Below are 16,994 nucleotides of genomic sequence, written 5' to 3' on the forward strand. Positions count from 1 at the left end.
TCCTTCTTTCTACAGAATCTCACAATACTGAGGGTCATTTTGCCATCTCTGTTTGACCATAGCCAATGTATTATAGTAATTCAACATCACTTCTTTGCTTTAATTTTCAATGCTTATTTCTTTTTTAATGTTTTTTTTTAACCATTTACTTCTTAATTTTGAAGGTCTGTATCTCCACCCTTCCATTATTGACAAGGGCATACTTCCTTTCATTGTCTTTTCTACATTTGGTAAAGCACACCATTTCATTTTTCTCTGCATTAAACTGCAGCTGCCACGTCACTGACTACTCCAATAACCTATGTCCCCCCCAAGAAAACTTCTATGTTCTTCAGTTTGTCATGGTCCCCAATTTGGAATCAACAGCAAATTTTATCATTCTTGTGTTTTTGTCTAATTCATTTCTGTAAGCAGAAAACAAAATCACTCGCTGTATAGGACTCCGAGGCCCATTCTTAGTACAGGGACGGTATTCTGCTCTTATCAACAATGTAACTAAATTATACTAAAATGTATTCGTAAACTAAGATTTCTTCCAGCTGTCACAAGATTGTGGATTTGAACTTAAGTTAAAGAAAACACGGACTTTTTAACTTGGATGATGAGAACATATTTTTATCAACCAAACCAAATGCACACATTTGAAGGATAGATTTTCAACAAACGTTATTTCTACCACCAATGGGATTGGGCAAGCAAAAGCCAACAAATTACATAGCTAGCAGCCTTGTCTGATCCCAGCTGAAAATGCAGCCCTGTCCACTATACCTTGGTTATCAATCACTCCCATTACTTTTCAGTTGGAAGCTCATTAAGCATACATGCAGCTTTGTTATTAAAATTGAGAAACTGGTAGCACAGAAACTCTTTGCAACAATCAAAGATGTGGAAAGATGATGTGAGCAATAACCCGTCTCCCATAACATCAACATTTTTACCACTAAGGATGTGACTAACCACAGTTATACAAGTCGAAACGCCCTTGCTCAAGTCTATTGTCTTATCAACGGCAGATGCTTGACAATCCAACCCTCCCCTCAATCACAGTATTTCATGGTACAAAGAAAAATAAGGCAACACAGCCAGATTGGCCACACCCACCATGACATCACTACCCCATCTACAGAATCAGACAAGCTTATCCGGCAAGGGCTGTCAGAATTGGCTAGTCAGGCTTTATGTCACCAGGAGGCCAGTTGGTGAGGAGTTAACCAGCACTATAGGGTTGATTCTGTTATTACATTTCAGGGCTGCATTAGCTGTGCAATCAATTTTTTTTTAGCTTTGCTTCATTTCAGTCTAGCATCATCTGCACCATAAGTTAATGTTCTGCCCATTTTTTCATCTTTACTGTGATGCTATTTTCCAAAACACAGGGTATTTGCCACCATCCAGAAAGATACTGAATCTCCTCTCCCACCACCATAATCCCCTCCCCATAATCTGTGACTCACCAGTGGCTATCTCCTCAACCTCATTAACTGCATCCTCCAGAGCATGTGCAGCTGTGATGATCCTTGCAAACAATGGTAAAAGAGACAGAGGATGCTGTCTTGTTCTGGCCCACTTGCAGTACTGCAAGCTGCTGTCTCAGGCCTAAAAGGGTGAATACGTGATCATTGTTGCAATGGATACTCCAAGAGATACATTCCAATAGAGCTTGCACTGCTATTTACTAACTATGTATGTTGTTTGTATGCATGTGTGCATTAAGAGGTGCTCTTAATAGAAGGTGGTCTTCCTCAGTGGAGTCACAACCCTATAATTTCTGAAGCTTCCTCCTGTTTGGAGTTGTTCCCTTGCATGAAATGTTATTTTCCATGCAACCAGAGGAGTATACTTGGTATGTTGTTAGTTGAACGAGCACATGGATAGTGATAGACCTGCCAAAACTGAAGTTCATCATGGGCATTATGAAACCAGGTTGTATTTTATGTATAAAATCCTTTGTATGTGTTGATGTGCCAAGCGTATTGCGAGAGCTTATAGCTAAAATACGTGCCTAAGAGATATGAATGGTTAGACAACAAGGTTTTGAGGGATTAAAACAGAAAATGCTGGAAAAACTCAGCAGGTCTGGCAGCATCCGTAGAGAAAGAAACAGTTAACATTTCAAGTCCGTATGACTTCTTCAGAGCTGAAGAGGAGTAGAAATGTGATGGGTTTTATACTGTTTGAGAGGGGGTGGAGCAGGCAAAGCAGGTTTTGAGAGAGCTTGCAAGGGCCAGCAGTACACGTACAACAAGCTACTTGGTAATACTTGTGGAAGGCATAGACAATTGATTAATGGAATTTAGTCTAACTGTGGCAGCTTTTATAAGGTTTCCACCTTCTCATCTCTGTTCCTAGGCACTGTGATTAGTATGCACAGTGCTGAACTTAGCTGCTACCTCTTGCCAGGCATGCTGGCTGTGGAAAGTACCCAGGAGTGGCAAACAGGGAGATCCTCATTTTACCTATTTCCTGGAGTGGCATCGTCACCTTAATAATCATTAAACAGGGGTTTAAATGCCCTGCCATTCAGTTACCAGCATTCAGACTCCCTTTTACAGTACTAGTCATCAGGCATCACCAGTTACATCTTTGTCCCAAATGTGTCAGTGTGGAGGTGATCAGCTCAGATATGTTTTGAAAGCGTTTGGAGCTGTTTTAAAGGCAACCACAATCTTTGCTCCTATATCAAGAGTTGGTCATATCTTTTTTAAAATTGCCATTGTTGTGATTAGACTTTTGAGGACATGGTTTCCTGAACCCCTCTCCCTGGTGAGCTCCTAGCATCATTCCCAATAATTGATCAGGAACATTCACAATTTATTGTAATTTGGCAAACCCTCAAGACTCCTGAGGTGTCAATAATGAGCTAATTGGATGGGCACAAATCCCACCTTGGCAACCTCCCACCGGGTGTGTTCTTGGACCCAGAAATCAGTGCTCTCATATTGTCAGCAAGTGTGTCACTTCATTTCCAACATGGTTAATGGTATATTAAATCATTAACTCCTGAACTCTCCTACAACGGCACATCAATCAGGTTAGGCAAGTATCCAAACTGTAAATTTATTTATATTATTGCAATATTACAAGTGCCAAAATTCAGGAATCTAGAGATTTAAACTAGCTTCATGACAAAGTAACAAAAATATATGATTGCTACGACAATAGCATAATTCCTCAATATAACTAGTTTCAAGCTCTACAGAGGAAATTTCCACAATGGGACAAGTGTAGGAGGTATTTTGGCTCCTGTGTGTGCAATATCCCATTTTAAAAATGCCTTCTGTGACTTAACTAGAATGCTGAAATGTTAGGTTTACCATTTCATCTCTTCAATAAACACAAAACATCAAATCAATTGAAGAAAATGTATACACGTATTTGCCCATGTACACTCATTCCAATGAACCAGTCCTCATTTTTTCAATGATTTCTCTTCTCATATCTGTGTGCTTTTTCAGGCTCTGGATCTCATAAGGAAGATTCATGTCCCAAACAAACAGCTGTGATTGCAATCCTGAAACATGAAATTAAGTACTTGAAATACCAAAATACAGCGTGAGTCAGTCATTGTTAATATTTAAACTTCACACAAGATGAAGTTTGAGTCATGAAATAATTAACACAGTAAATGTATAAATTTGGCAATGTAGAATTATATATATAATCTGTAATTTATCTGTTTACAATTAAATTTGTAAATCAATACAATAAATTAAGTGAAAATCTTCACTTAATTACACAATTGTAGCTGTGCAACAGCCAGAAGTTAACTTAATCTTTTATTAAATACACAAGTTCTGTTTACCTCTCAAACTATTACAAAATATTCAGAAAATGAACCATACCACTCTGCTGCTGATTGTTTTCATTATAATCCTTATAGACATTCCCTAGGATCAACATGACAGTGCGAAGGTGTCCCTTTTCTAAAACACAGGATCGAAGAAATATGCTTAACAGCAATCAAAATATTATTAAAAGACAGAATCTGAATAACTTAATAAAAGCAACATTCTAAAGATGAAAAATTAATATTTATTTATTAGAAATCTGTCATCTGCATAAGCTTCCCAACGACATTTCCTATTATAAATTCTTCCGTTCAAATTTATAAATGAACACTATGTAACTATACTCTCCCAGAAGAGGAGAAGCAGTAGTAGCACCACTGGCAAAAAAAATCCCTGACTGCTCCTTTATACAATCATCTACTTTATCACATACTAAGAATGATGATAGATTTCAAGGGGATATAGAATTAGGGCTGTAAATGTAACAGAACATGAATAATTGAGTGTAACAGGACAGTACCAAATATTACATGCCAGCCCCACGAGACAGTCTTATTCACTATCAGTTGTAAATAGCATTTACTCTGGAAAACTTTAGAGACACTTCACTGGCCCAACCGTGTTTATTTAATCTATTGTGATTACCATTATTTTACAATAACTGGCTAAAACAAACCAAGTGTTCTCAAGTTTAAAAATGTGGACATATAGGCCTGAATTTTACCCTCAGGGAGCGGCCGAAGTCTAAAATCCACTCCCAGCCGAGACCGCACTGTGAACGTGATCTTACACTGGGTGGCCAATTAAGGCCCACCAAGCGTGAAACGTGACCGCCGGATGCGTTTTCCACGCGCGGGGGTGGGAATGCATTGGGTCCGATGGGGACCCGGTGGGGTGTTCAAAAACAGAACAGGCAGCTCTCCAAAGGCTGCGAGGAGTTGTGGGGGAGGCTGAGGGAACTGTCTGGAAGCTGTTCAAGTGTCCTGGTGTGCAGTCATGGCCTCAGGACCTGGAGGTCATGAAAGGCAGGAGGGCAAGTTGGTGGGCACTCTGCCCACGTTTCTCAGATGAGTGCCTGGGAGCGCTGGTCAAGGAGGTCAGTGCCAAGTGGCATATCTACTGCCCAGGGACGGCAAGAGAAGGCTGCCTGATCTGACCGAGAAGGCTGCCTGATCTGACCAAGAAGGCCTGTCCAGAGGTCGCTGTCCAGGTCAGTGGGTGAAATGTGGTGCACTGCATATGGATTCAGTGCTGCAAAATTCAACGATCTTCTGCAGTCAGCAACGGTAAGTGCAAAAATGGCATGGGCCTGTGCAGAGAACTTTAGTTGGGTGCCTCTTTCTCAGAACGTTCAGGGGTCTAAGAGTGTGTATGCGAACTGACAGTTAAAGATTGCCCTGCCAAGGCTGGGATGTCAGCATGACCAGTCTCAGTGCATTGCAGGGTGAGATGTGCCACAGTGACACGGCCCGCCTAATGCCGGGGTGGGAGGATGGGTGGGAATCAGGAAAGGACATTCAGGGAGACGAAGCAATAATGAGGATATTTTTCCTTGTCAGGAGAAGAGGAATCATAACACCGCGGAGCACCGGAGAACAGGTGGAGGAGGAATGCCAAATCTGTGCTTCCTCACTAAACACAAGAGTGATGCACTGGAGCTTGAATGCAACCAGCCAGCTTGCTCCTTCGGTCGCGGTGAGGCGAGGGTCTCAGATGAAGGTAAAAGTGCAGGTGACAGATGCGTGTGCAGTTGGTACTGGAAACAATGGGCTCCTCTCATCAGAAACTGAACTGTCATAGCCACAGAGCCCATTGAAGCTCCAATGCAGATGGCACCATGCAGCTGGTCTCCACTGTCTCCTCAGCCTGCCTAGCATGCATAGTGACTATGATGATTGAATGTACTGATCTTTTGTCTTCCTCCCACAGCTGCGCCATCCGCAGGAGCCACCTGCAACCCTGAGGCCACCCCATTGAGCTCTGGGGAAAACAGCACACCTGCACCAGTGTCTCACACTCTCTCTGAGCCAGGCACCAGCACAGATATCCATGTCAGTGGGCATTAGGTATTCAGCTCTGCGGGTAATGCACAGCGGTGAGGGCACATCACACTCGCTTGAGGAGCTGGCAGAGGCAAAGAAGTTCCAGGCAGCCAACAGTGGGAGCAGGGCTGGAGACCAGGACCATGCTGCATCTGAAGCAGATGATGAGCCTCTGGAGTCGTCCATCAGGCAGCAGATGCTGGATGTCCAGTGGGATGCGCGGGGAGAACTGGCGGAGATCCATGAGGGTCTGCGTGCCATGGTCTCCACCATGTAGGAGTCTATGTGGAGCATGAGTTCTGCGTTGGTTCTTAACACTGAGCGCACAGCCTCCTCCATTGAGAGAGTGGTAACTCTCATGGAGAGGCAGCTTCAGGAGCAGACTCAGTGGTTCCTGGGGTTGCACTCGGACCTGCAAACCCTCTCACTGGCAAGTGATCTCAGGAGATCACTGCCAGAGAGAGAGGTGGATGAGGCACCTAGTGTCCCTGCTAGGTCGCCGTCCATCAATGGTGAGCAGGTAGATGCAAACGCACCTCACGCTGGCAGACGAGCTGTCTGTCGTCCCTATGAGCTTCTCTCAGGGCGCTCTGGATGAAGGCACGAGCTCCTTCACCCCTCTGCCAGTGGCTGCTGCATCTGATGATGCTGCAACAACTGAGGAGTGCCCAGCTATGGGGCTATGCACCCTCCCAGGCGGAGCATACTCAGGCTCTGGCGGCCAGAGGACGACCACCAAGGTAATCAGGGCCACCCGGACAGCAGAGTCAGCCAGCTGCCTCCAACGCCACTGTCAGCAGGGAGGATGGTGGGGGGGCACACAGTACCCGCAGATGTAATTTGAAGGCACCTTGAGCACAGCAGGTGACATTTTTTGTGTTAATTATTTTGACTCTTGTGTTAAGGATGGACGTTTTCTTGTTCTTTGTTTATTCATGTGAAGTAACATAAACATTTATTTTCCTTGAATGGGCTGAGTTGGCTGGATGGTATGAATAGGTGCCAGATGCAGCACAGGCTTGTAAAAGTATGGCAGTGTGTGCTGCTGGCGTAATGTGTTGGGTTCTTATTTATTGATTGTTAGCAAAGGAGACAGTGCCATTGGCTTGATGAGGCATCGATGCCTAGCAGAAGGTTCGCTGCATCAAAGCGTCCCTGGTGTCCCTGCCTCCATGAGGGTTCCTGTCCTCTGCCTCGAGGTTCTCACCCTGCACTTCCCCAGGCTCTTCAACTGAGCCATCACTTGAGTCATCCTCCATGGCCTGTGGAGTTGCCTTGTTTTCCTCAGCCTCCACAGGGTACAACTATGAGGGAGACATGCTCTGGCGAATACTGCAATGCTCCCCGACTGATCCAGGCATCTGAAGCGCATCTTCCGATGATCCTCTCCACCACCGCCCTTGTGGAGGCATGACTCCTGTTGTATCTCTCCTCGGCCTCAGTTTTTGGGTAATGGAGTGGGGTCATCAGCCACCTCTTCAAGGGATAGCCCGTGTCACCCAGGAGCCATCCATCCACTTGTGCAGGAGCCATGAACAACCTCGGTACCTGTGTGCGCCGCAAGATGTAAGCATCGTGTGAGCTCCCAGGGTAACGGGCACAAACTTGGAGAATCCGTGTCCTGTGGTCATATACGATCTGAACATTCATTGAGTGGAACCCCTTTCTGTTGATGAAAGCTCCAGGCTCACCTGCTGGCGCCTTGATGGCTACATGAGTTCAATCTATTACGCCCTGGACACGGGGGAACCCAGCCATCGCAGCAAAGCCTTGGGCTCTCTCCGCCTGGCTCGCCTCGACTGTCCAGAAGTGGATGAATGTGTGGATGTGTCTAAAGATAGCATCAGTCACAAGCTTGACACAGCTGTGTGCAGCTGATTCAGAAAAGCTGCACGGGTCCCCCACTAAGCCCTGAAAATAATCAAAGGCATAGAAGTCAAGAGCCACTGTGACCTTCAAAGACATCAGCATGGGGTGTCCACCAATGCAGCTGGAGGTGATTTCCGGACCTATCATGTGACATTTTGCTGTCACTGTGCCCCTGGAGAGGCAGAGCCTCCTGCGGCACCGGACCTCGAATATCTGGAGGTACTTGGAGCGCTGCCTGAACAATCTAAACGCTGGGTAGTGGTGACTTCAGTATGTCCTCCTGTCTTGGCCTCCCTGCTGGCCCTGCACCAACTGAGCCCGTGCCTCTCCTCTTAAAGGTCTGTCCTTGGGACGCTGACTGCGCCCACCTGGCCTCCTCTCCCTCCTGCCCCTCCCTTCCTCTTCAGAGGAGGTTCCACCGGTGGAATACACTAGCCCCATTAGATGGGATGCAGAGGAGCAGTGCTTTAAAAATGAAGGAGCACTGTGCTGCAATACTCAGGGGCACCTTTCAAAATTCATTAGATTCTGGAAAGGTTCCATCAGATTGGAAAGTAGCAAATATAACCCTCTATTCAAGAAGAAAGGGAGGCAGAAAACAGGAAACTGTAGGCCAGTTAGCATGACGTCTGTTATTAGAATCGATCATTCAGGAGGTTATAACTGGACACTTAGAAGAGCTCAAGGCAATTGGGAAGAGTCAGCATGGTTTTGTGGAAGGAAAATCATGTTTAACCAATTTATTGGAGTTTTTTGAAGGAGTAACATGCGCAGTGAATAAAGGGGAGCCAGTAGACATACTATACCTGGATTCCCAGAAGGCATTTGATAAGGTGCCACATCAAAGATTATTACGGAAAATAAAAGCACATGGTGTAGGGGTAACATATTAGCATGGATAGAAGATTGGCTGGCTGGCTGGCAGAAAGAAAAAATTATGCATAAGTGGGTCTTTTTCAGATTGGCAGGATGTGGCAAGTGGAGTCCCACAGGGATCTATACTGGGGCCTCAACTTTTTATGATTTACATCAATGACTTAGATGAGGGGAGTTAAGACATGGTAGCTAAATTTGCAGATGACATAAAGATAGCTAGAAAAATATGTTGTGAAGAGGACATGAGGAGGTTGCAGATGGATATAGATAGGTTGACTGAGTGGGCAAAGATCTGGCAAATAGAGTTTAATGTGAGAAAACGTGAATGTTTACTTTGGCAGGAAGAACAAAAAATCAGAGTATTACTTAAATGGAGAACAGCTGCATAATTCTGAGGTGCGGAGGGATCTAGGGTGTTCTAGTACGTGTCACAAAAAGTTAGTATGCAGGTACAGCAAGTAATTAAGGCAGCTAATGAAATGCTATCCTTTATCATGAGAGGAATTGAACATAAAAGGAAGGATGTTATGCTTCAGTTATACAGGGCATGGGTGAGACCGCACTTCAAATACTGTGTGCAGGTTTTGTCTCCTTATTTAAGGAAGGATGTAAATGCATTGGAGGTTGTTCAGAGGAGGTTTACTAGATTGATACCTGGAATGAGTGGGTTGTCTTATGAGGAAAGGTTGGACAGACTAGGCTTGTTTCCACTCGAGTTTAGAAGAGTGAGGGGTGATTTGTTTGAAATACACAAGATCCTGAACAGCCTTGACAAGGTAGACGTCGAAAGAATGTTTCCTCTTGTGGGTGAGTTCAGAACTAGAGGGCATTGTTTTAAAATTAGGGGTCGCCATTTTAGGACAGAGATGAGGAGCAATTTTTTCTCTGAGGGTTGTGCGACTTTGGAACTCTGCATCAGAAGGTGGTAGAGGCGGGGTCATTGAATATTTTTAAGGCAGAGGTAGACTGATTTCCTTGCCTAACAAGAATCTAAGGTTATTGGGGTTAGATAGGAATGTGGAAATCGAAACACAAGATGATCAGCCATGATCTTATTGAATGGCGGAGCAGGCTTGAGGGGCCGAATGGTCTACTCCTGTTCCAATTTCTTAAGTTCTAGGGAAGATGAGGACCTGAGATGCTGAAATGCAGGCTTGCCAATCAAAGAAGATGCAAAAAAACTCTGGGACAACTCTGTACTCACACAGCAAAGGACTGGCAATGACAGAGAAAGTGGTGCTGCTCCGGGGTCCTTTTATCCTGCCCATGAATGAGGAAGTGATAAAAACATGAATTCTACCCACCTGTTTTGCCCATGCAATGAGCTAAAAATTGCACAGGCAATGTAAAATCACGGTCAATTGGCTTTTTAATGACCTTAATTGGCCCTTTAACTGTCGGCAAGCGCTGCTCCGAATCTCACACATGCACGATAACATCGGGACGCACGTCCGACGTCTTTCCGTGCAATTGTGTGTGTTCAGGTCAGGCAACGCAAAATTCTGGCCATAGTTTTTATAATTATATTCAGCTGTTCTCAAGATACTTTCAAGTAATTCACAGTCCTATCTTTGAATTCAATTAAAAGAGTTTGTCAGACTCAAAACCTTACCAATTTGTGCTGTCACCATGCTTCGAATTGAGTGACAAAATTTATCAATGACCTGGATCGGTTGATGAGTTGAAAGATCTAATAATATGACATCACCCCCTCCTGTTCCAATCCAAAGGGCAGTTGCCTTTTGAAGATGAAGTGTTTTCACTCTGGCAGAATAAGTGTCATTCCTAGAAAAAATATTTTTTTTATAAAGTTGAGTGGTTTTAAACAACATTTCAAAATTTATTCCCCTTTCAACATAGCTTAAAATAATGAACTTTAAAATAACGAACTGAAAAATAATTAATCACAACAGCATATTGTTTAATCCTGAAGATAAGATTTTAAATAAAACTATATTATTTTAATGCTCTCACTCAGCTCCTCTACCAGTGCTTATTCACTCAGAATTTCATTTTTGATGTGCTGCTATGAAATATTCCCCTCTCTTGAGTCCACCACAACTAAGTGGGCAGAGACACCCATTGGTAGGTTTCTACCAACATCATTCTGTAACCAGCTTTTAAGAAGTAGGTATGAGAACAGAGTGAAGTGAATTGTAGCTCAGGATCACAAAACATTTTTTTGTTTCTCAGCTAGGTTAAACTATAGGAAACAACAATTTGTGCTAGATTTTCTACCCATAGGCTATGAATGGTTAATACTCTAGCTCTATTTGATGTAAAGCTGTTACAGTACAATGGCAGGATAATTTCTACAAATCTATTCTGTTTGACCTATAGACCTTTCACTTTAACCATCGAGTCTTGACCAGCAGACTGTAATTTAAAATTTCTTCTCTTCAAGCAACGTAATTTAAATCCTAAAAAAAAGTTCAATTATCCTCGACTTCTGCACTGTTGTTGGGGAAAAGTCCTAGAACACCTTACCTAATAGCACTGTGGGAGCACCTTCGCCACATAACTGCAGTTGTTCAAGGGGGTGGCTCACCATCAACTTCTCAAAGCTAATTAGGATTGGGCAATAAATGCTGGCCTTACCAGCTTTGCCTACATTTCATGGATGAATTTTTTAAAAATCCTTTGCAATAATATTATCATAATAATTGAAGGGCACTGGAATTTAAACTGATCTCCAGAATATATTTATTTCCCCCAATATTTCTGACAAATTTAATCAATGAAATACTTACTTAAGAAAAGAAGAACAATCAATTGATGCACTCAGTTTGTATGACTTTTTGTCCCAAAGTTCAACAATATGGCTGTCCTTCTTTGCCAGATAAATGTATTTATCAATCACCATTGTGATAATATTTCCATCACAGTAATATTTTTGCTGTCTTCTGCAAAAATGATGGAAATAATGCAATGAATAATCTTAAACTTATCATTCACAGCACTTAAGCGAAATAAATTAACAGTTCAGGAAATCATTCTCCTCAGGCTAAATGTGTCCTAGAACTTGTAAAATTGGAACTTGACTGTTCTGAGATAGTGAAACGTGGCCAGGTTTTCAAGGAGTTGGGAAACCTCAATGGACCTTTAAAAAATGACAGGTGGGGCCCAGATGCAGCATTCCTGCCCCTGTTTCCAACAGATCCAATTTTTACTGGTAAGGAAAAGGGTGTGGGGCATGATTCATACAGGTGGGAAACCCAAACTCAGCAGGGCCCTTAAAGGGCAGATAAAGTTTGCATAACTGCCATGATCTGAAGTTTTTTTTTAATGCCTTGTCTTTAATATTAAAAAAGGAAACAGGCTGTAGCTATCAGTGTTTAAAAAAACCCTCTGCTGGACTACTTGATAGGCATAGATTAAAAAATAAAGTGGCACTGATCATGCAGTTTCAATAGGTCTCTTTGTTGACATTTGCCCAAGGGTTATTATTGTCATTGTGAATGCTTGGCTGAGTTTCAAGTGCTAAAATTATCTCAGCAGAGGATTGAGTTCATGGTTTGATTGACAGCTTAAAGAAGCTACTAAAGGATTAGCTGTCTTTGAGGTGGTTACTGAATAGTAGTTTGTTTTTATAAGAGATTTTCCACTTGGTTTAAAAGCTTTGAATGTATTTTCACACCATCAATTGTGAAGGAGCGAGAGCTGGATTAGATTATCAGAAGTTTACTTTTTCTCATCTCTACATGGAGGATACTGGGTGAATGGTTATGGAGGTGGCATGGAGCGTATGAGGGGCCTGGGGGTTGGGGGGGAAAGAAATCGGTGGATGGGGGCATGAGTTAGTGTGCCAAACAGCCCACTTCGGTACTCGGCCTAGCGCCATGGCAGCCTACGCTCTGCTTCAGGATCGGTGGGCCTGACTCTATCCCACATCCACAGCGAAAAAAATCTTACATTTCAGGATACGTTTTACTAAGACAGCTCCAGTGGGTTGGGAAATTTCCCGTCTTGAGCTACCTGCCTCGGTAGCTAAAATCTGGCCCTTAGTTTATCTCACTTTTTTCACAGTACCCTACTCACCAGGTTCTTCACGAAAAGAGACAACAAAAAACGTGCACATAAATTGACACAGATTAATTAGATTTATTCAAATTTTATACCTTGAAGCTGTTGAATACCAAGGATTTTGTTCAGCTGAAAAAACAAGTCAGGATCTTATTCTGTAGCAGCTTCAAAGCAATGCTAAACTTAAGGTATAAACCCATCCATAGACAAATACCATTAATCATGGAGGAACAACTGTTACCCCACCTCTCTATCAAAGAGGAGTTACAGAATATTATCATCGGCAATAGGAGATGTGTATAATTCAGGCGAAAGCTAATCTGCCCATCAAATTGAAACTCTTCTGAAAGGCACACTCTTAATTGGCATTCCTTTCCTTTCAGTTGTGTTTAAGGTAAAATTAAGGCTGTTAGCTTTAACCCATTCTTCATAACGTGACAGGGGTTATTGGGTCATACAGAATGACTAAATACAATCCATTTAGCAGGGACACTACACATACTTATATAAGTAGACAGGATAGTCATTATGCTTGGCCTGGATCCATCAAGTTTTATCAACATACTTTCAAATAAAAAGTGAATCAATTTAACCATCAAGTTAGTTAAACCAGATAGAATCAGAATCACAATGGGAGTTACAGTAATAGCACAAGATGATGATGACCATCATTTACAGATGACAAAGTTGAAGTAATTTAAAACAACTCATTTAAAATGGCTGTAGGTTGTTGTAATTTAGATAGCTAGCACTTCAGAGGAAATGGAGGTGAAAATGCCAATGAAAATAATCTGTTTACATTCTTGCATGATGTACTAAAATACTTGAGTTAATCATATTTAAAATTTGTACCAAAAAAAATCAAAAATGCGCAACTCCAACCAAAGAATGTCATAACTTACAGACTTCTTGTTTTTGTATCTATCACCTTCTGAACTGTAAAATCGCTGGTGAGGGATATGATCTTTGTTCCACAGCTTGCCCAAAAAACTACCTGTTCTGAAGTGGAAGATATGCTAAAGCAGACCAAAGGAGTACTGATGTCACCTATATCCACAACCTTCAGTGGTGCACCGTCTTGATACTGTTGGATCAGAATAAATCACAAATTACTATTTGTGTTGTTTTAAGTATAGGGTCATACAGTTTCACAATACTTGTCCGAATCCTTGGTTTTACATTTATTTGAGGCCAAAAAACTTCTTCAAAGCCACAATTACAGTAAGCCACAAGCAATATCGTTGGTTGTGTAAACCACTCAAAAGAACCACATAGACATACAAATACTCCATCAAATTGAACAAGATTTGTTCTAAGTAAGGTTTTCCCTTGACATGAGGAATATCCAAATAATTACAAAAAAAAGCTTTGATATTGTTCTTTGGAGGGCTTCTGCCAGCATTACTGAAACTAATAAATGCACAACTTGGAAGTGCATCTGGGAAAACTAGCATTGTCTGCCTGCACATGAGCAGGATGTTAGGCCTTCATTGTGCCATTGAGTTAATAGGAAAATAGGTTGTGAATTACATAAATGCAGCACTCCCCTACAATGTAAAATCTAAAATGTAGAAAATTTCCACAGTATCCTACATGGTAAAGGCAGCAAGCAGTGCAGTACCAAGCAACAAAGACTAGCTGAAGGTCATAAAATGAATTGACTACAGCAATAGCATGGATTATTTCTTTTTAAACAGAAATGAAAATCCCAATTCCTCACGACTTACAAGAACGTCAATTTGTTCTGGGCGTGTCTACTGGATTTCATTAATTTGGAGTGTAAAAGAGATATACTCATGTGGGCAAACCTTCTAAAGTAGAAGAACCTAAATTCAAATAGTAAAATCCAAGTTAATAAGCACAAGTGCAACTCACCAAATTTCTCATAAGGATTGAACTATGCTTAGCAACTCACTTATACAAGGTCAGCATTGAAGGTAAAGCATACCATGATCTTTCACCGATTGCCCACTTAAAGGATGGGCTGCTAGATATTTGGAAGGATTAGTGATCGCTAGACACTATTACATTTTGGTCAGAAATTTCAAACTTTTTTTGGTGACAATGTTTTTGCTAGCCCCTATTAAAAATTTGAATTTGGGAATTTATTTTCTTCAAACTGTTCTTAAGAGAAGGGTGAAAGGAGAGACAGAGGTTTGACTGGATCAGCGGCGTATTAGCTACAATCATGTAAACTCAGGCTTCCATACAGGCCCAGGTACACCTAACTGGGAATATTTTAGGCAAAAAGACAACGAATGGAACCTGACTCAATGCTAATTTCCAACACAGGCCAGCACAGTTGGCAGCAGCCATGATCACTATCCAACATATTTACATATTCAGGCTCATTCCAAGCTACAAAACTGTGATCATCAGCAACACTCAATCCAGAGCAGCCAAATACATTAAGTAGACCACTGATGCATTGTTCACTAACATCCTTCTCACAGTTCCTCATTGAAAATAGCACTAAAATCAGAGGACATTGGAGTTTTTGGCATTGCGATGTCCAGGGTGTTACCGATCAAACCATATGGTTATATGGGGTCCTATTCACAAATCCATGCCCTTAATGAACCATTACAGCTTCCCATCTCAACATACACAAGGTTAACAGACTGGCAACACAAAATAATGCAGAACAATGCATTTATTGCCCTAAAAATGAGGAGTGTAGATGTAAATGTGCATTTTAGCCCAAAGCTCCCTCTTGATATTATATGAGACATGCACAGTGGAACCTAACCAAACATTCGTTCCAATTGCAGAGTTAAGTGAGGTAGGTGAGTGTCTGCTGCATCTCAGTGGAGGCCTTTTGGCATTGAGGTAACCCAGTACTTGGTCTCAAGATAGATCATGCATCTGATGCTGCTACATACATTGCTATGCTGGCTGGTCCTGTCCATTCCTGACACATCTAAGGTCATTTGTAGATAGGAAACAGAAAATGGTGCATGTTAAGTGTTGGTTTGATGACACTCTTCATGCAGTCATTACTGTATGTCATATTGACATATTGGAGTGTTTTATATGCTAACTTGTCCAGCAAGCAGGGAAAAGCCTTTCACAGGTTGGAAGTTTGAAGGGAACATCTACCATACATCCTAATTTGTGTGAGTAAATGAACATCTGTTTTGCAGCTAGGTTTTGTTTGCTTTGTAATCTCATCTGTGCACATATTAAATCAACAATAGTTCCAGTTTTAAGAAATTTGTCAGGCTGTACTTCATGTAAAAGATTTTAAAAATCTGTAAAGTTGGCCTGCATTTTCACCGAGTCAGGATGACTCAGGAGCCCTTTAAAAACAACAGGCGGATCCTGATTTAGGGATTTCCGACCCTATTCCCGGACTGTCTGCTTTTCTGTACTGCCTTTAAAGGGTGCGGGCTGATTCCTATCAAAAGTCCATATCTGACACACCCGACCTGGCCAGCTCCATTGCGGAGTAGGCATCTCCTACTCCTCCACAATTTTCATGGAGTCAGGCCAGGTTTTTAAAGAGTTAAGTTTCACAGCCCCTCAGAAGGTTCATGGGCCATAGTCTACACGAAGGGACCTTTTAAAAGGTAAGTTCAAAAGGTCTCACTCTTTCCTCCTATGCCAAATTCTGTCCTTCCACCCACCACCTATGACCCCTCATGCCCCTTTGCCAAGCTCTGCCCTTCTACCTATGCCTCAGGCCCCCATGCCAATTTCTGTCACTCCACCCACCCCCCCATGGCCCCTCATGCCCCAATGCCAAGCTAAGGCACTTCTATGACCATTGGCCCACTATACACTGTCTAGAACCAATGAACGCAATTGTATTGTGGTATGTGTAAAAAAAAAAGCTTTTTAAAAAAGTAATTCATTCATATCTTTCGCCTATGCTGAAAAAAGTTATTTCACTACAAGCTAATAAAAGTATCAATCATCCAGACACTTTAACGTATCAAAATAAAAATCACACCCTTAAAACCACTTAGCTTATGTAAAAAAAACACTGAAATTAATAGCAGAGTCCAGACAGCCTGAGCTGTCAATCAAACAAGGTTTTCTCTGGAATGTTTTAGTGTTTTAGCACTCTAATGGTTGCCTCTGCTCTCAGCCAAGCCTGTGTGTGCTTGGCTGAGAGTCCAGACATCCATTAATCTTGTTGAAACAGCTAGTCCCATCCAGTTGGATAATGGAGGAAACACCTGGAGGAGAATGGTATGATCATCCATATCTAAGGAAAAGGATAAGGAGGGATAGTTTAACATTGTTACAGTCATATCAGATGTCATTTGTAACTTTTATTAGGGCCGTTTCAATGCTGTCACATGGCAGAAATCTGTTTGAAGAGATTCAAACATGCAGTTGCAGGGAAGACGGGCATGGATTTTGGGGGCAACAATATATTCAAGGACTTTGG

At 42.2% G+C, this 16,994-nt stretch overlaps 1 protein-coding gene across 4 annotated transcripts in view; it reads right to left on the reverse strand.

The window, feature by feature from the left end:
• Positions 1–586: 586 nt before the first annotated feature.
• lrrk2 (leucine-rich repeat kinase 2) overlaps positions 587–16,994 on the reverse strand; it is a 210,058-nt gene continuing 193,650 nt past the window's right edge. For 3 of the 4 annotated variants that reach the window (XM_078553512.1, XM_078553511.1, XM_078553513.1), the window contains 5 exons: positions 13,501–13,682; positions 11,326–11,478; positions 10,188–10,360; positions 3,843–3,923; positions 587–3,511 (listed from right to left, as the gene is read on the reverse strand). In XM_078553512.1, the coding sequence (XP_078409638.1) occupies positions 3,390–3,511; positions 3,843–3,923; positions 10,188–10,360; positions 11,326–11,478; positions 13,501–13,682 (711 nt within the window). In that variant the 3' untranslated portion in view covers positions 587–3,389. Of the gene's footprint in view, positions 3,512–3,842; positions 3,924–10,187; positions 10,361–11,325; positions 11,479–12,693; positions 12,728–13,500; positions 13,683–16,994 lie in introns of those variants that run through there. The other variant, XM_078553514.1, reaches the window with a different exon arrangement.

The sequence above is a fragment of the Cetorhinus maximus genome, chromosome 12 (genome assembly GCF_964194155.1).
Source record: "Cetorhinus maximus chromosome 12, sCetMax3.hap1.1, whole genome shotgun sequence".
Lineage (NCBI taxonomy): Eukaryota > Metazoa > Chordata > Chondrichthyes > Lamniformes > Cetorhinidae > Cetorhinus > Cetorhinus maximus.